The 19,887-nt window shown below is 38.3% G+C and overlaps 1 protein-coding gene across 6 annotated transcripts in view; it reads right to left on the minus strand.

Moving 5' to 3' along the window:
• The window catches only part of MAGI2 (membrane associated guanylate kinase, WW and PDZ domain containing 2), a 1,459,815-nt gene that overhangs the window by 179,200 nt on the left and 1,260,728 nt on the right, over positions 1-19,887 (minus strand). For all 6 annotated transcript variants that reach the window (XM_064374940.1, XM_021667866.2, XM_064374946.1 and 3 more), the window contains 2 exons: positions 9,507-9,538; positions 3,148-3,337 (listed from right to left, as the gene is read on the minus strand). In XM_064374940.1, the coding sequence (XP_064231010.1) occupies positions 3,148-3,337; positions 9,507-9,538 (222 nt within the window). The remainder of the gene's footprint in view (positions 1-3,147; positions 3,338-9,506; positions 9,539-19,887) is intronic.

Here is a 19,887-nt window from a genome sequence, read left to right on the forward strand (position 1 = left end):
GGAGGTGTTTCCTAATCATAGCATGTACCTGTCATGTTCTGTTTCACGTGGCTCTACTATCCTACGGTTATCTTCATTTGTTTAAAATCACCGCATTTTTTTTAGGAATATATCTTTATTAAGATGTCCTGTGCATGCACATTAAAATGTCAGCATAATCTAATTATGAGTCAAATGAGGCACAGCAGCATTTACATCATTTGATAAATTTCCATCATTTGCAGGGGACTGGTGACTTGAATCCAAATATTTCTTGACAGCCTTGACAGAACAAACATTCTGTAGCTCTGTACAGCTCAGGCTTGTGGATGGAGGGGCATCTTTTTATCTGGTGACTGCAACCCAGTTTTGAAGGTGAATGCAAAAATCTGTTTAGCTTTAGATATGGTTGTAATGAAGGACACCATGAGATCACTATAGACTAGGGGAAATGTCAAAGGACTTAGTTTAAACAGCTTTGGTTAGGATTCCTCTCCACACTTTGCACAGATTTCCCTCCACCCCCCGGAAAAGACAAGGATAAATAGAGCCAAACCTGAATGTTATGCGTGTAATTCAAAGAAGTAAGAATAGGAATGGTTCATAATCACAAATTTTGAAATATTGATCTTTTGTTTGGGTGCGTACATTTTATGATCACTGCATTAAAAAAAAACCTATTTGAAGATAATGAGAAACAGACTAAGCTTTCCAATCATTAGTTAAAAGTTTTTTTCTTTTAGTATTGCTTTAATCATTTACATGAGAATGTGAAAGTTGGAAATGGAAATGTACAGAAGAGCAAAAGGCTGTCTTACTTTTTTTTTTTTAAAGACACACACATATCCACAAGCAGAGCGAACCGATCAGCTATCCAGAGAGACAAGAGAAAGCGACACCATGCTCTCCTGGTTTCCTTAATCTTCATTGGTGGAGCTTTTCTTACCTTGACATGATTTCTATGTTTCATTCACACTCCATTTAGTGTTATGAAGAAATGTGATAGAAAAGAGAAGGATGGGAAAGAAAATGAGCTTGCCTTCTTTTGGCTTCCTGAGATTTTTGACCCTGAAAACATTACTGTGACCTTAGAAACATTAGAGAGAGCTGATGAAAGCAGGAAGGGGGTGTGATGAGGGCAGCAGCAGCAATGGCACAGGGAGGGCACCGCTGGGGGCCCATGGCGAGGCGAGGTGGGGAGTCAGGATATTTGCCGTTCCTGCAGTTGTAGAGGGGAAAGGGGATAAAGAACTCCCAGAGGAGGACTGAAAAAGAAAGCTCCAGGAGGTTAAGGCGGATTGGTTTGCTTGGTTTGTTACAGGTGAGGAGGGGAAAGGCAATGAACAGAAACAGCATTGCAGGGGCTGGATAAAGAAATAATTCTTTTAGAGTTGAGAGAGGGTCATGTACAAAGAAACCAAGGGCACAACAGTATCAGACAACCATAAAGAGAAAACTGGAGATAAATTCCAACATTGTTTTTGTCCTGAATCATAAAGCTTTGCATTGGCCAGGAGGCTGCACAAAGGATGGCAGCGAATGACTAAGGAAGAGACAAAAAGGAGGAGGAAGCATCTCTCAATGCTCCCTAAATGCAATCACAAAATCAAACAAGACAAGGAGGTGAGGATGATATTTTGATCCTACGCATTTCCACCTTCCATGTTAGAACTGTTAACTTTATCTTACTGTCTACCTGTTTGCATTCATTATTCTTACTTTCCCCTTACATGTGTGAGAGCAGGCCATATTATTCATCTTTGGTATCTCCTCACAGTGCTGATGGCAAGATGGGTATTCAGTCAATACCTTGGTTATTAAAGCAGAAAAGGTATTAGAAACTGTGCTGAAATCTTTTTATTTTTTTTTTAGTTTAATGAACATTAATACCCTGAATTCATACTGTATATTATGTAGCTAAGAATATCTACTTTGTTCTTTACTACAGCAAAGACATTCTAATGATACAATCTGGAGATATGATATTTCAGTTGTTTATCCAGAAAGAGAGGAATGAAACACAGTAGTTCTGATGTAGCCACTTCTTAAAAAAAAAAGTGTGTGTGGGTTTATGGTGAGGAGATGTTTCATTTTGATATAAACGATTTCTCAATGGCCTGTAGTCCTAACCATTTTATCAACCAAAGTTAGTTCTACAAAGAGATGTAGAGGATGGGGAAAAGATATTATATCTGCTTTCCCCTTTACCAGCTGGGTGCATAATTCTCAGCCTCTGAGCTCATCAAAAGAGTTAGCAGATTTAAGATCCTCTGAGATCACACCCAATTTAAAACTTGCTATTCATGCTTCGGATGATAAAGTTGGAAACAAGACATTGGTGGAACACTGAAGCAAAGGAAATCAGCAGACCATAAATGGGAGCGCCAGGGACCAAACTCTTCTATGAGGCTGGGTTTCCTGATCATTTAATACACAGGTTCTTATTATACTGTGAGATTCCCGTCTTCTAACATGTGGTGGAAATGATTTGCAAGATGGTAGAAAGAAGCACAACAATGGTACAAGCAATATTAAAAGCCTTGTTTTCTGATGTTTACAAAGTACATCATTTTAAAAGACCTTCAGATAGGGTGACAAGTGCATACACGATATTTTAAGACTGTTCAAATGTGCCTGACTGCACTAAAAGAGAAGCAGAAAACTGTGGCAGAGATGATTGGCACCTAGATCAATACTACCTTCGGAAGCAATTGATTTCATGCCTGTGAGGTGGGAAGGCTTGGCCGACTTTTTACTCAATGTCCTAACTTTTTCAATGGTTCCATTCAAGGCTCTAAGAAAAATCTAAGCTTTAGGCTCAAGATCACATTAAACCGATTTAAAAAAAGCCAAACACTTCTTTTCTGTATTTGGTAACTTAAACAAAACCAGGAACCGCACCCCCCAATCCCCCAAAATATATTCCTGATTTTCTTCAGGGGATTAGGGGAAGAAAAGTAGGAGATAAAATGTAAGCTGAAAGATACAATAAACCTACTTTTAGAGTAACAGTCTTTCTAAGATAATTTTAGACGAGTTGGCTCTACTCTTGAAACACTTTAGAAACTCAGAGTATAAAACCATGCCAGATAATTCAGCCTCAATATATCTCCTGGCAGTGCCTCAGCTATCATTAATGTACCCTTGTTTTATGTGGCTTTCACTTACGCCTACTTTCATAAATGGCCCTAGATTTCTCGTAGAGCTCATATGGATCAGGCTTCCGTGGGTCAAAGGCCTCTGTTGAGTCAGGAAAGGAGCTCCTGTGAAGGGCAGGTGGGAAGGGCAGGTTCTGCGGTATGGCCGGAGCAGATAAACTCGTTTGAGGACTGCCTTGATTCTCCCATCGGTCCATTATCTGAAAAATGAAAGAGGACAGAGAAAATGACTGATGAATTCTTCCTGGCTATTTCTCTTGTCACCTTCAGTTTAATCTTTTTTGCCTTGTGGACTTTTCTTCCAGGGAACGGGTAAAACTCTGTTATAAATTCCTTGAAAGAAAAGATTTTATGCCTATGTAAGACAACATCATAAACCATTATAAATGCAAGTGGTGCCTGACTTTTGAATGCAAGCTGATCTATAACTTACATAACCTTGTCAACTATTAGCTGGTAATCTTTGGCAAACCACGTAATTTCTCTGTTTTTTCTTCTATAAGATAAATATAATGTGTCTCAAGATAATTCAGATGTAAGTACTTAGAAATGTATGGTATCATTTGTTCCTTTTCTAAGGTGGTTTCAACATATTACATCACTTTTACCCGAGCAGAAGCTACAGTAGTCTGTATATACTAATTTGACACCTACGCATATAGCAACAACCTCTTATATGTGAATATTCAGTCACTTTCCTTTCAGTTTAGATGTAATTATGCAACCATCTAGGATTCAGGGATTGTTCAGAGCTCTCCTAGGAAGCCTCATTTACTGTGGATCTGGTGATTCCTCCCCCAGAATGCTGCTACTGATGTGGCTACTTCTCTAATTTCTTAAAGACCTGCAGAGTACTTCCCAGTTCCTCATGTTCTTTTATATACATGATCTTCTTGGATCCTCACATTAGCACTCTGAGATAGAGAAAGCAGAGATCAATACCACTTTTTAGCAGGGTGGAAGCCAGGCTCCCTGAGATCATCTGTTGGCTCTGCCAACTTCATTTTTGTTCATCAGCTGATGACTCATTCAAACTCAATTTTTCTTTCCTGCTTTGGATAAATTGGCAGATTAGTTTGCCCTCCTGCTGAAACTCTGCCCTGAGTATGCATGGTCCTCAGGACCAAGGCCAAACTTCCTAGAGAGGTGTGGCGGGCTCCTCTTGACCCTGGGTCTGCTCACCTTCCTCATATTGGCTGATGGGCTGGCTTCTCATTCTCTAGGATCCACTTGATTCTCTTCTGCTTCTGAACCTTTGCATGCTTCATTTCTCTTTCTATATGCATTTTCCACTCTTCCATCCCCTCCCTCACTTCACTTGGCTACTAGATTCAGATGAGATGTCTCTTTTCCTAGAAGGCTCTTGCTGACCGCTCTGTCCCTTCTGCCCCTCACACCAGTTCATCACATACAACTGTGATCACCATGATTCTACCGGCCATGTCTCACACAGGTCATGTTGGGGACCGGGGCTGTGTCTTTCTCCTTGTTATATTACCAATGCAGAGTTAGTACTCAGAAAATGTTCATTTAGTGAATGATTAAAATTATGAATAAAATATGGCCACTTAAAAAAAACCAGTTTTGATACACACTACATTGAACTTGGCAGGACCGTAACTTTCTGTCCCCTATGGCGCTGTCCTGCTTTTGTTTTCACACTAGCTATATTTTTGTCAGGGCTCCGATTCCAGCTCTGGCCTGTCCATCATCAATAGTTTAAAGCTGGAAGGGATGTGAGGTGCCATGTACTCCAGTGTTTTTTAAACTGCACACACGTGCTGTGTAACACAGGAGACCCCGGGGGCCTGCCCTGCCCACTTGGGACTGGGACTGTGGCAAGGGGTTGTGCTGAATCAGCAAACTGGGAAAGTAGTGGTCACTGGCCCTTCCTTCAGTAAGACTGGCTTCATTTTAATTTGTTTTCTGTATGGGCTACTGCCCAAGATTTCCTTTGAACAAAGTTTCTCTAACTGACAAGGATGGAAAACCCCTAGTTTAGTTCAGTTTCCTCCTATGAAACATAATCTCTAGAAGCACAGAGAGGGTAAGTGGCTTGTCTGAGGTCCAGCAGTTGCCAGTGGCAGATCCTGGGTCAGAACCACCCTGTAACTCTAACAGGAGTAATCGTTTATATAGTGTCACACTGGGGGGAATACCTGCTAAATATGGTTTGAGTTATAGTGAATTTTAGTGAATTTTCTGCTCAGGAGGCCTTGTGTTCCCATTTATAAAAATCTTTATGTATTTCATAATTCATTTAATAGCAAAATTCATACAGAAAGCTATTCTGGGTTTCCTTGGTCATCCATTCTGGGTGACCTTGCCATGATGTGGAAAACCACATTTGTGAGTAAAGGCATATCCTTGGTAGTTTTTCACTTTAGCTGACTTTAGGCACCATGTGGATGCATTCTGGCTGTGACTTTATCCCTTCTGTTTTCAAATATAAGATACTAAATACCAAAAAGTAAATAAATCAGAAGTATGGTGTGAGGAGCTGAAGTATCTATCCCACTCGTCATCACAGGGCTTCAGCAAGTGTCTATTTCTTTCTCCTATAATCCTTTGAGGGTTACTTGATACCCATATATGTCTTGCTGGTATACGTATTGTTCATATATAGTCACTGGACATGCTTCAGGTGAAATATTGGTATTTCTAAAAAACAATCTTGAAACTACAGAACAAGTAATGCTTTGGGCACTGTTTGGGAAGGCTGCCATGGCAGATTGACAAATTCTACAATTTCTGTAGCACAGAGATTGGGGAATTAGTCAGGAGTCCAGTTCATGCTTAGTAAAGCATTCACAGCTTCTTGCTATGACATTCATTAGCTCTTGAGTAACTCTGTCAGGGTTTCTTAAAAGACTATAAAGCAGAAAATCACTGCACCCATGAAAAAAGCAGACAAACTATTCTGTTCTGGGCCACCTCTTATCCTGCTCCCTCCTCAATGGAGTTACCTGGTGGCTCCTACCCAGAAGACCTTGGGGCACACCACCTGCCCTGGGGTCAGAGGTCACCCCCTTAGCGGGGACTGGTGTGCTGGCCCGACTGCACCTTTCGAGGAGTACATTCCATTGCCTCTTCCATACTTCCTTAGGCACTTTAGTCTCTGGACTTTTGCTTTCTACCTGGGACACTCTGGCTTATTTCTACCTTCATGAACCCCCTGGTTGTTGATCCTGTCCCCTTACTGAGGTTGATGGCCTCACTTGCTCTACCTAGCATCTTCTGGGCCTTTTCCTGTTTAGAGTTTTTGTTACCTGCCAGGTGTTTATTTCCCAACAAGCTTCTTTTTGGGCCTCTCTTGTCCAGTCCCAGTGGTGTCCAGACCCAGGCCAATGTTTATAAACATCTCATTAGAATAAGCACAAATGGAAATAAAAGTTGTTTTCTATACTGAGAGAAGTCTGTACCTCTGCTGGCCTTGGTGAGTGAATGGATGTCTATGCCACTGTATCAATGGACAGCACTGAAATATCAGTGAGCAGTCTGGACATCCAGTCCACACCCAGGCATCAAATAGTAAAACAGAACAATCTGTTCATGGCTGTGGCTGTTCATTTTTATTTTTATTTTATTTTTTGAGACACAGTCTTACTTTGTCACCCAGGCTGGAGTGCAAGGGCATGATCTCAGCTAACTGCAACCTCCACCTCCCAGACTCAAGCAATCCTCCCTGCTCAGTCTCCCAAGTAGCTAGGGCTATAGACCTGTGCCACCATGCCCAGCTAATTTTTATATTTTCAGTAGAGACAGGATTTCACCATGTTGGCCAGGCTGGTAGCTAATTTCTTCAACCTCAGCTTCTGATTCTAGGGTGCACACAGGGAGTAGAGAGATGTGAATGAGGCAGGCCTCTCTCCCCTACTCCCATGAAATGCTCTGTTCAGAAACTGTTTCCTTCCTATAGAAAGTAGGGTAGTTTAAATACTCCACCTCACTATTTCGGGCGGGGTTGGAAGATGACAGCATTTAGCTTGATTCTGTATTTGAAGAATGCACTTGATCCTTTCCAGATGTAGAAAATGAGAACTCACTACTTTAGCATATTACTTGTTCAACAGGAAGCGACTATCTTGACATGGAATAGCATAAGATGTGGATCAGTAGGACAGCAAAGAGTTAGGGAGTCACATAGGACTAGGAGGAAGCTAGCTAGATCTCACCCCATATAACATTTCCTTATTCTGACCCAAGATATCATCGATCCTTTACCTGGTGCCTTCCTGGCCTTCACCTGTTTAGAGCTTGTGTTATCTGCCACGTGTTTATTTCTCAACAAGCTTCTTATTGGACCTCTCTTGTCTAGTCCCAGGTGTCCATGCCCAGGAAAGTGGGACTGGATAAGAGAGGCCCAATAAGGGCCACACTCAGAGGACAGTGTGTATAAACCCACATACTGCGGGTATATTGTTATATACTTGTTTGGATTAATAGTTCAGTCAACTATGTTCATTTCATAGAGTGACTTGGTAAAGGCTCATGCACGGAGGGTCTGCTTTCCATGGTGATAGTAGTTTGTTTATATTTTCAAGCTCAACATGTAGAGGCAATATGTTTTAAGCACCTTACATGGTTTAACTCATAGAATTCTTCACAATAACCATAAAAGAGGGCTGTTATTATCTCCATTTTACAGATATATAACTGAAGACACTGATAGCTTAAGTAGATAGCTGTAGTTAGGAGTCATATAGTGAAGTCATGTAGTTAGGAGAAGAAACAAAACTTGAGTCCAGGCAGTATGCCTTTAATGCCAACACCTTGAACAAGTATATTAATGCCACACTTCCCCTCATTATAGTCCTCAGTCTAAGGAATTTTTGGTAGATACATGGAAGTCATTAATTCTATAGCCTTCTACCTTCTCTTGTCTATGACCTGGAAGTCCAAGCCTTAGCTTTTGTAGAAATACATGGATTCAGGATTAATTGTACATTGAGTTCTATAAAACATTTTTTGGTATTATTGACTATGAATGTAATTACAATAATGACAGCAAATGCTGTAATTATACCAAATGACATAATTTGTGTAAATGTGGTACGTATAAAGAAATCACTAGATTGCATAATTGTAGCACCATGATGAGGTTGCAAGGTTCCTTGTTAAATTAGATAAAGATGTATGTAACCACAGAGCACAGATTTAAGTTTGGTGGTGAAAGGGAGGAACTATTTAGACCTTGGTTAAGATAAAACAAATTTCATTTTAAACCTTTAAAAGTATCTCTTTTCAAAATCACATGCATCCTTATGTGAATTGCTAAGCTTAAATAAGACTGGTTTTCCCATTTAATGTTCTCTGTGGACCAGATGAATCAAATCCTAAATGAGGTCCTGTTTGGGGAGTGTTCTGCTTTGTCGCAGTATCTTGTAGTCAGGGGTTTCACACATCCCATTTAGGGCAGAGTATTCTAACCCATCATGAAATGGGATCCCAGAGAACTAGTCCCAGCTCTTGGGACTTGGGCAATTAATAGTTTCAATCTAACTGCAAGTAAAGACCATCCCTAACTGCTAAGCCAACTTGGCTAGCCTAGCTCTGCAAAAAGATTATTAAAACCCACCATCTTCTTATACTGGCACAAACATTTTAGCAATTTTCATAGGGAAGTAGGCCTAGAGTGGTCAGATAATGCTACAGACATCCAGTATCTAAAGAAGATTCAGAAGTACCATTTTTAGTGATTGTCAGGTTTGGCAGAATATATATACAGTATACAGAGCTTAAATATACATACGTGTGTGTGTGTGTGTGTGTATACAAAGACACACCCATGTGTATATCTATATACATACACATTTTATATATATATACACATATATACCGTGATAACATATACACACATGACACATACATATATGTAGCTCCATAGACATATATACACATGACACAGACATATATGTAGCTCCATAGACATTAAAATGTAAGGGTAAATATAAATATATACAAACTTAAATTTCTTGTGGACTAGATTTAACTTGCAGGTCAAGACTTCTAGGCGTTAGTTTGCATAGTTTCTAAAAATTCCATGTTATGAAGATTACATAGTATTGCTGATGGAGAAAAACAAAAGGCTTCTAAAGTACTTTCCTTACATTAGACTGTATAGTGTTAATGTTCATTTTGTAAGTACATATTTTTAAAAAGGGCAGAATTGTTTTCACAGGAAGGAAACATGAGTGACTCTTGTACTTGTGGGACAGATACAAGACAAAGGGACACAGAGGATTTATTTTTTTGACACCACAGACTCCTAGAGTTGAGAGATTTTGAGGTCACCCAATTCAACTTTTATTTAATGGAATTGCAATGGTAATTAGAAATAAAGAAAGAAGCATAATAATTCCAACTTACAGGCTTTGGAGTTTTCCATGGAGAAAAGAAACCTGTAATAAAGAAAACAATATTTGAACTTTGAAAATATTGCCCACTGCCACCTATGGGTGGCATGATATTAAGATAATTATAATTGATTTTAAATTAGTTAATAGCAAACAGTAACAATAACAAATTTCTGCCTGGCTGTATGTTTTTCTTCAAGGAGCTCAAAATCAAATAATTTCATTGGAATTGTATTAATGATTCTAAGAACATTCCTTATTTGGCAACTGAAGATGCTAAGGCACAGAGATGGCAAGTGACCATATGTCAAATGGTCAGGGCTTTACAAAGCCCAAGACTCAGTCATCCTTAGGGATTCTTTGGCACAGGCTTAGTGGGAAAGAGAGAGAGGATACTGACATAGATTTAAATTTTCAGAGGTAAATATCTTTGCTTAGTATAAGAACTGCTTGTTTCATTTACCTGCTTTATGTGGTTAAAAATCAATTAATAAGACTTCATTATAAATTTTAAAATAACGTATATGCCTACAATTATGAATTAGATTCCACTATAAAATTTTGTGAGTGTTTCTGCACTGTGATGGAGCAGATTTCTATTACCTTTGTGACTCAGTGCTAGCAAATATTTTGTGTGAAGAGCTCAAAATGTTTGTTAATTGAATGAATCATGTATCATGGAAGGCTTTTTTACCCAATGTATTGATCTCTTTCTATTATCACAAAGTATAATGATTTGACTGACCCGTTGTGATCCAAATGATTAAGATAATTAAAAGTAAAGGATAGATTAATTCCCTTTTAACAAATTATTATTATTTTAGCATATGAAATCAGTTTTTAAAAGGTGATTAAAAACAAGCTTAAAATAGAGAGAGAAGGCACTGCCACATGCTGGTCCTAACAATCCAAAGCTAAATTGAGCACATAAAATATCTTTTCATATATCTTCCTTCTTTCAAAAATTTTTATTCAAGTTAATATCGGGTAGTTTCTGACAAAATGTCTAATAAAAATGAACATGAAAAACATGCTGCATACTATGTTTATCATCTTTAAAACAGACTTGTTCCAAATGGGCATTGTTGACAGCTATTTCTATTTCCATTTGTAGGAAATACCTGTAGAAATAGGGACACATAGTTACCTACACACTTTAAGGAATCCACCTCAGCATGGCAAAAATACTAATTGCACCTCAATGCACTGTTGTGAATAAGTGATGATTAGTTTTATGAAAAGAGTTAAACTGGGGCCAGATGCAGTGGCTCATGACTGTAATCCCAGCACTTTGGGAGGCCGAGGCGGGCAGATCACCTGAGGTCAGGAGTTTGAGACCAGCTTGGCCAACATGGTAAAATCCTCTCTCTTCTAAAAATACAAAAATTAGTTGGGCATGGTGGCACACACCTGTAATCCCAGCTACTCGGGAGGCTGAGGCAGGAAAATCTCTTGAACCTGGGAGGCAGAGGTTGCAGTGAGCCGAGATCACACCACTGCACTCCAGCCTGGGCAACAGAGTGAGACTCTGTCTCAAAAAAAAAAAAAAGTTAAACTATATAGTCCATGATGTTTCTTAGTTTTCCTTATAACCTAGAGTTAAATTTAATGTTTGGGGTAATAGCCATCTTACCCAAGAAGATTGGTAAAATTAACTCTCTTTCTGTCTTACACACACTGTTCATTATTCCTCTTTCCAATTAATAAAAAAATTCTGTTCAATGTGTGGTTTATAAGGATTTAATTGCTTCCTTTTAGAAAGAGTTGACAGTAAAAATTACACGTAAATAAATACATTTATCTCCTTGACTCATTCTGTAAAATGCCAGTGAAAACAATTTGACAATGAGTTTAAAAGTGAAACAAATTTTAACCTATTGCCTGATTAACCATTGTCTTCAGTGAAGTATAAAATTTATTTGCTGTTTTACGGAATTGCCAGCAACAGTACTTTTGAGAAAAGATGTCATTTATATATTTTCACAGTCAAAATATTCAATTATTTCTCCTACTTTCTTTGTGTTGTCACCTTCTTCCTGCAATGCCCAAACAGAGTATTTCTTGTTTCACTTTTGACAGGTGCTGGGATTCTTAGACTTTGATACAGAGGTATTGAAAATAGTTCCTCTTAATGGCGCTCTCATCTCCACATGAGATGTTATCTTAAAAGATGATTTTCTCTCCTATAGAAAATGTATGATCATCTACCCTCTGAGCAGTTATGGTGTCAGAACTAAAATGGTGTAAGCAGGAGCCTGGTGGAGAACAGACAAGGAGAGAGAAGGTGTTTAATTTGACTGCCTTTCATCATGGGCACTTGGGATCCTTACTCTTCTAGGGCTAATTCATTCAGTCTGACCTCAGACCAATGGTGCAACCCAGGGCTCCTTTACTGCTCATCTGATGGCAGTTTCCGAATAATTCTATTGCTGAGTTATGCTGCAGAAGGTTCAATCTTTGAAGCAATAGTTGCCCTTTCTGAATCATTGTTAAAAAGAAGTTGCTTGCTGCAGAGTAAGGAATTTTAGGTGGGAAGAGATAGTATCAGAATAATTTTCTTAAAAAAAATGCTATGTCACCCCTTGTATTTCTTTGTCAAATTATCAATCATGTTACAAACATTTAAATTAAGATGAGTGAAAAACATTTATTTTGAATATACTTAATTTGGTCCTGATGAAGACAGAAGGTCAAATTTTCTGTGTGATCAAACTCCAACTTTCTGCTCAACTCCATGGGAAGTTGTGGGTCAAACTACTATAATGTCCTATATTTTTTTGTGGAGATGACATGACCCTTCTAGAAAATCTAGTCTATTTTAAATAGAAGAGCACTGAAAACCAAACCAAAACTTTCAAATCCTGGAAGAGACATGCTGGTTATTATATTGAGCTTATTTCTGAAATTATTCTGGTAGGACATAGATCACAGAAGCAAGATAAGACTTCTGAGATCTAGAAAGTTTTGCATACACGTATTGTGTGGTGAATCTCCACTCTATGTGATGAAATAATTTCTGCTGGGCAGGATTACTTAAAAACTGCTTGCTAAGGTCCACCTTTGCTGCTTGCCTCACAGACTGTAGGGACAGTTTCCCTTGATCCCCTAGAAACTATTACACCTTGCTTGGCATCCTAGCCTTTCTCAATTCTAAGCATTTTGCTAGGCTTGGTTTGCCTGAGAATATTACCTTTTGGGCATCTCATCACCCATCTTCATAGGGAAATAGGAACAGAGATACAGAGAAACTTTTCTTCAGCCTTTCTGAGTTGAGGTAGTCTTCATTACAAAACCAAGTTTATAGAAAAAGAGCCATATTCTTTAAAATAATAGTAATAGTAATAGTTTGTTTTAGTTTCTGGCCCTTATTTCCCCTACTTCTATAGAAATCTCTATATTAGAATTCTCTGGTGGGATTAAAATGTTTTTTATAATGACCTGACTCATGTTTTTCATACTGATCATTTATTGACTTTTATCCTTAGCAACATGTTGTCTGTTTGAGTGTTAATTTGTGTGTGTACAAGTGCAAATGTATTTATTTAATCTTGAGTCTTATGATGATGCAAAAGAGCTCAAGGTACAGTTATAAATTAAATGAAATATGGACAAGGACAAAAAAAGAATAAATGGAAAAATATAGTTGTAGCTAATATAGAAGCTAGATGCATTTTTAAATTTTATTTTTTAAATAGATGCATTTTAGCATAAAGCACAAAACTGAATTACACATGAAAAATCTGTCTTCTTTGGAATCAGAAATAAAACTAGAATATATTTGTAACTCCACACCTAAGAGCACAGTGAGATGGGCAGAGAAACAGACACAGTGTAAATTGTTTAGGTAGAAAATCCTCGTACTTGAAAATGACAGCAGAAAAAAGGCAATGCTGATTTCATTATTGAAATATAAATTAAATCTACATGTCAAATAAATACAATTTTCTTTTTTCGTGAGACAGGGTCTTATGTGGTTACCCCAGGCTGAAGTGCAGTGGTGTGATCTCAGCCCACTGCAACCTCCACCCCGTGGGCTGAATGATCCTCCCAACTCAGCCTCCTGAGTAGCTGGGACCACAGGCACCTGCCATCACACCCAGCTAATTTTTTATTTTTAGTAGAGACGGGGTTTCCCCATGGCAGTCAGGCTGGTCTCAAACTCCTGGTCTCAAGTGATCTGCCCACCTTGGCCTCCCAAAGTGCTGGGATTACAGATGTGAGCCACTGCACCTAGCCCTAAATACAATTTTTAATGAACTGCAGAAATATGGTTGCCAGATAAAATATATACCCAGCTAAATTTGAATTTCAGAGAAAACAATGAATAATTTTTTTGGTGTAAGTATGTTCCATATATGGCATGAGACAGATATTACATGAGACATACTGCTATTAGAAATCATCTGATACTTCTGGAACCTATCCATATTAAAAATTATTCATTGTTTATCTGAAATTCAACTTAACTAGGAATTCTATATTTTTATTTGCTAAATCTGGTCACTCTATATAGGGAACAATTTATATATGTCCCTGATAACCATTTTAAAATAAAAACACAATAGTAACATCTACTGCAGGTAATATCCATTTGATTCTGAAAAAAAGCCCTGAAAATATTTACTATTTCCTTTAACGTCAGGAGACTTGATTTTGAGAAACCTTAGAACATTCCATTTCCTATACTTATCATTGCACTGGGCTGACTGCCTGCTCACTGGGATCCTGGACTGAGGTCACCTCATGTGATACAGAACACTGTGGCCAATGCTAGTGCCACAAAGGGCCGTTTTCAAATTGCTTGATGCACATTACAGAGTGACTCTTTTCAGAACTTACTTCTCCTGACACATGATAGCCAAAATGAAAGAACATCAATGTCTTTATAATAGATCTCAAGTGGAGAGCCCTGGTGTGCATTTGTGTGGTAAAAGTTTTATTATTGTTTACTTTCACAGGGCAACAAGATGATGAACTTTCTTAAAATCACCCCAATTCAAATACGAGTTCAAAATACAATGAAGGGCAACTTTAATCCATTATAATAGTGTCAATTTGGAATAATGCCAAGACACCTTTTCAAGATTTCAGGAATTTTCCCAAACAAAACTAAGTCTTTCAATATACTTCTGTATTCCAGTTGATACATTGAACTCTGATTTGCAGGATGTGAAATGGTTTCTCCCTTAGCTGAAATACTTGCTAGAACATCTGATTCTGCTTTTGAAGATTACTGTTACAATGTCATGAATTTCACAGGGAATTCTACAGTTACTAAAAATGATGGAGATGCTGGGGAAACACTTTCTATTTCTCTTTTTCTTTAAACAGTAGAAAAGAAGTAGGAACCACTTTTAAATAAAGATATGCTTCATTACACATTTCCATGCCCTTGGTTATCAAAAGCTGTGTGTTCTGTTTTACTTAAGAAAAGGAGACAAAACAATTTGAATATACTTAACATTGCTGAGCTGTACACTGAGATGTGATTAAAATAGTAAGTTTTATGTATGTGCATTTACCACAATTAAAAAAATTTCTCAAGCAATAAAAAGAAAAAAAGTGAAAAGAGAGAACAAAAGTGTGCACATATCACATGTGTAAGAGAGAAAAAAGAGGAAGTAATAAATAGAGATAATTTTTTTTTCACAGTCTCGGTGATGCCCTCCTGGAGGACAGGAAACTCACCTGAACACCCACACAGACCCTTATACCTCGTAAGTTAACCTTTCTTATGAAGGATTGTAGGGAATAAAGAAAATTCACATTCCCACTACATGTCTGAAAATATTTCAGGGATTGTGAGAAACTCTTTCAATACAAGAAACTGTTTTTAAAAAGTTTCCCAAAGAAGAAAAAAAGCCCCAAGGCTTTTATAATCTCCATTTAGGGTTAATTTGGCAGAGAAAAATAGCAGTAATAAAATTAATCTTTAAAGATCCTCCCATTTTCCACAACCTGGAAAACAGAGCTAAACTTTCCATCAAAAATTCAGCCTTTGGTAAATGTAAGCCAGCAGAGCCAGGAGCTAATTTCCATCAGAACTAGTTCAATGTTCCTCACTTTTTTTTTCTGGTTTTTGACTGATTCATGTATTCCTTATTAAAATTCATTAAATGGGTTAATCCCTGCAGTTCTTTGAGATAATTTGTTTAAGCTGCCTGAAGTAGGTAAAAGGGCAATTTTTCCTAATGAAACTGACCTAGGCTAAGAAAAGACCTGTCCCTTAGCAAGCGTGGAAGATACACTGCTGCCAGTACTCAAACATCACACCACCATGTGTTAGCCAAGCAAGGCCTTCAATTTGCAAAGAAAATTTCACATGGCTGGCATCTTTGACCTGCAGAATCTTTTTTTTTTTTTTTTTTTTTTAATGTGGAGAGCTGAGGCTTTCTCTGCAATGCTTTAAAAGTGATCCTTTCTGTATCCTTTAAATAAAAGCATTTTTCTTAGAAACACTGTAAAATTGTTTTCAAATGGCCATTTCTCCCCTGGCTTTGTTCCTTATGGAGAGAGCAATTCAACCATTTCAAGTAATCCCAATGACTATCAAAAAGGATAAATCTGCATATACTGTTTTCTGATAAACTCAGCTACATAAAGGATAGGTTCAAAATAAAGCAGGCAAGATGAAAAGCCTCAAATAGGAATAAAAGAATGGACTGGAAGTGGAAGAATTGTGTTAGGGAGGCTAAAACTCAGAGTGAGGTGAGTCTTGCAGAAAATAAGGGTAACAACTACAAAGGGCTTTTTATTTATGTTCTGAACAAGATAAGGGCAACGGAGAGAGAAACCTGCTCTGGGTTGATGGCACACTGTAAAAAATTGGCAAAGAAAATGTGGAAGGCTTTCAATACTTGGAAATGGAAAAATCCGGTTCCGGCATCTTTTTAAAAAATGGTGAATGTATAGCATTGATTATTTTTTTGTTCTTGAGAAATCCATCTAGAAAGATTTTAAAGTAATTTAAGATGGATTACACGTCTGTTTTGGTATTTTACACCAACATTAAATAAATCTTTATTGAGTTGTTGGTGTCTTATAAGCATCATAAATTCAATACAGAAATGGAATCTTTGATCTTTCCTCCCGAATCTCCTCTTCATTCTTTAGTGTTCCTTATTTTGGGAAATTTCACCTGCCCTTGGACTTTTTTGACAGGAACCTGAAAGTCATTCTTAACACTTCCCTTTCCTTTCCTTCCTTACTACCAAATTTCTGCCTATTCTACCTCCAAAGTCTATTTCAAATCCACTTCTCTTTATCTCCGTGGCCACTATTGTAATTTATGCCCTATTTTCTCTTGCCTGCGCTGAAACAACAGAAAATTTGATGATGCCACTGAATTTGATTATGCTTGAAAAGCCTTCAGTGAATTCCCATTACACTTGAGATGAAACACAAAACCTACAAGGCTCTGAAGAAATTGGCTCCTATTTATTCCCCAGCCAGCACATGCATCACTCCTCTTCAATCGTTGAAGTTCCTTAAGCCAGTTGTTTCTAACCACAGAGCCTTTGCACAAACTCCTTCATTTGTCCACTCTTTCTTACTCTTCACATAGCTATGTCTGACCCCTTTTTATTGTCAGCTTAAGTATCACTTTCTCAGAGATGTCCCTGACCTTTCATTGTTAATCAAGTTTCCTTATCATACTTTTTCATTGTATCCTGCATTTTTCTTTTATATAGTACTATTTGTAATTATATTTATTAAATAATATTAGTTGAATGTCACAATTTTATAATTATGTAATGTCCATTTCCCCCATTAGAGCATAAATTCCATTAGTGGAGATATTATACTTATTTTCTTCATCATGTATTCCCAGTACTTAGCAAATACCTGATACAGTGGATACTTCAGTAGACACAGTTGAATGGCTCAGTAATGGTGAGTAATGAAGGGTGAGGAGGGTAGAATACAGAGACAGAGTCAAAAGATACTCAGGAGAACTGATGAATCCTGGAGACTTGCTGGGGCTGGGGAAGTGCTATAAAGGAAAAGATGATAGCTTGGAAACTTGAGTGGATGATGGTGTTATTGGCTGAGATTTGAAAAAGGGCTTGAGTGGAGTCTTGTGAGTTAGGTTATGGGCAAAATAAATTTGAGGTGCCTTTGGGAGCATGGGTTCAAATGTAGTTGGAACTACATTTTGAAGTTTGCACTAGAGTGAGTTTGGGTTTAGGTGTGTGTTAGTCCCTTTGTAATTAGCTCTATTGTCTGGTGCTCACAGATGTGTCAGGTAAAACTTAATGCAGTAAAATTGTGTTGCATGAAAATGAAATCCTTGAGTTTGTAGAAGAATGAGTGAAGGATTTGAAAAGTAAGAGAGCCAAGTAGAAAGAAAGCTTCAAGAAATGGTAGATGTAAATATTCATGATACAAGACTTTTTATTGGTTTGTTAGATAGGATCACTGGTGACCTCAGTGGGAGCAGTTTAATTGCTAAGACAAAGGCAGAAATCAGTTTGCAGTGGGTCTGAATAAATGGAAGGTGAGGATGGGGAACTGAGAAATGGTTATGGGGTTGAAGAAGCAGTGTCATAGTGGCTCCAGGGGAATAAAGCCCTCCAAAAAGAGATTTCTTTTCGGTGGGATAAGCACGCCCACATCCAGATGAGAAGGAACGTGAGCAGAGACAAGTGAAGATTCCGGAGGAAAGAGGCTAACTGGTGAAATCATTTCATCAGATGAGAGAGGATGTGATCCGTAGCACCAGGGGAGGGATTCACCTTAATCGGGAGATGAGGCACCCAAATCCTTATCAAGATGCTGGAGCAGATCTCTCAGTGGGTGAATCCCCCAGAATCTGCCCCATGGGGAGAGGATGAGACTAGATAGGAGAACTCACTCACAATGGCAGGGATTGGCAAAATCAATGGGTGTCTTAGGGGTCCTAGTTATGAAGCAAAGATAGAAACAGGAACACATTTTCTGAGGTGGTAGAGTGAGAAGTTATACATGCAGAATATGGGGTAAAACTGACTTGGGTTCTAGTCCCAGCCCCACCTCTCACTAGCTATGTGGTCTCATATACATGGGTGGGCACATGCCGTCAGGATGGACTCTTGGGCTGTGAGGGAGACCCTGGGTTTGATTTGTGGCTCACGTATGCACGACTGTAATTGAGTCCCCTAACCTCTCGGAGGCTCAGGTTCTTTATCTGGAACAAAGTAAGGATAATCGCAAACTATATTAATGAGAACTAAATAATAATGCACTTTACATTCTATCAATATAAAGTGGTGCATTTGTTCCATTTAATGCTTTTGATGCATTTCAAATTCTAGTTCTACAAGGTAGAGGTCTGCTTTTCAGCAAGGTTCAACAATTTAATACCGCGACAGATACATGTTATTTTTCCTTAACTGTTTTACACTTTTTGATCTCTCGAGCTTACTTTTAAGTGCTTTTAAGCTGCCTTGTGCTGTATGAACTATGACTTGTTTTAATTTGCTTTATCTTTTTCAATCATTGTTTTTATTCCACTAGAGTCTTCCATTAAGTTCCTCTTGATCCTGGTCAGATGAGAAGGTTTAACCTTACTCATCTCTGTGCTGTAGTATAGACTGTGCCCCCAGCTTCAATGATTATGCCACCATGATTCTTTTATGAATTGCTTCTAACTTTGCATTTTCCTTTAACTATTTATACAATGGGTGCTTAGATTTACCCAACTTAACTAGTCGTAGTGCTTGCCACAGTTCTTTTTATATGAGTACTTCTCTATTTGGGGATTTTGAATTTTGATTCCTCTCATAATGTATGTCCTCAATTTTTTCAGAAACAGCATGTTTGGTGTGATAGGCAGAACAGTGGACCCCAGCAAAGATATTCACATGCTCATCCTCAAAACCTGTGCATGGGCTACTTTACAAGGCAAAAGAGAATTTGCAGATGTGATTAAGGCTAAAGGCCTTCAGATGGGAAGAGTATAGCTGGTTATACAGGTGGACCCAATCTACTGCATGAGTCCTTCCAAGTGAGGAAACGTTCCTGGCTGCAGCTAGAGATGGCAGCGTGAGGAGGCTCTGACTTGCTGAAGCTGCTCTGAAGATAGGGGAAGGGTGCTGCAGGCTATGGGATGTTGGAGGCCTCAGGAAATTCTCTTCTAGTGACTCCAGAAAAGAATGCTGTTATGCTGACATTTTGATTTTAGCCCAGAGAGATCTGTGCTGGATTTCTGACCTACAGCACTGTAAGGTCAGTTTGTATTGCTTTAAGCCACTAAGTTTGTAAGAAGTTAATTATGGCAGCAGCAGAAAATCCATATAGCTGGCTTCTTTCCTAAGCATTTCCATGTGAATTTTAGTTTCAGATGAAACTAGATCACAGTTTTCTTTCAAGCTCCTTGAGATTTTTCTTTTTTTCTTTCTTTTTTTGCAGACAGA

The sequence above is a fragment of the Aotus nancymaae genome, unplaced genomic scaffold (assembly GCF_030222135.1).
Source record: "Aotus nancymaae isolate 86718 unplaced genomic scaffold, 86718_ANA_hifiasm-v0.15.2.pri h1tg000002l, whole genome shotgun sequence".
Lineage (NCBI taxonomy): Eukaryota > Metazoa > Chordata > Mammalia > Primates > Aotidae > Aotus > Aotus nancymaae.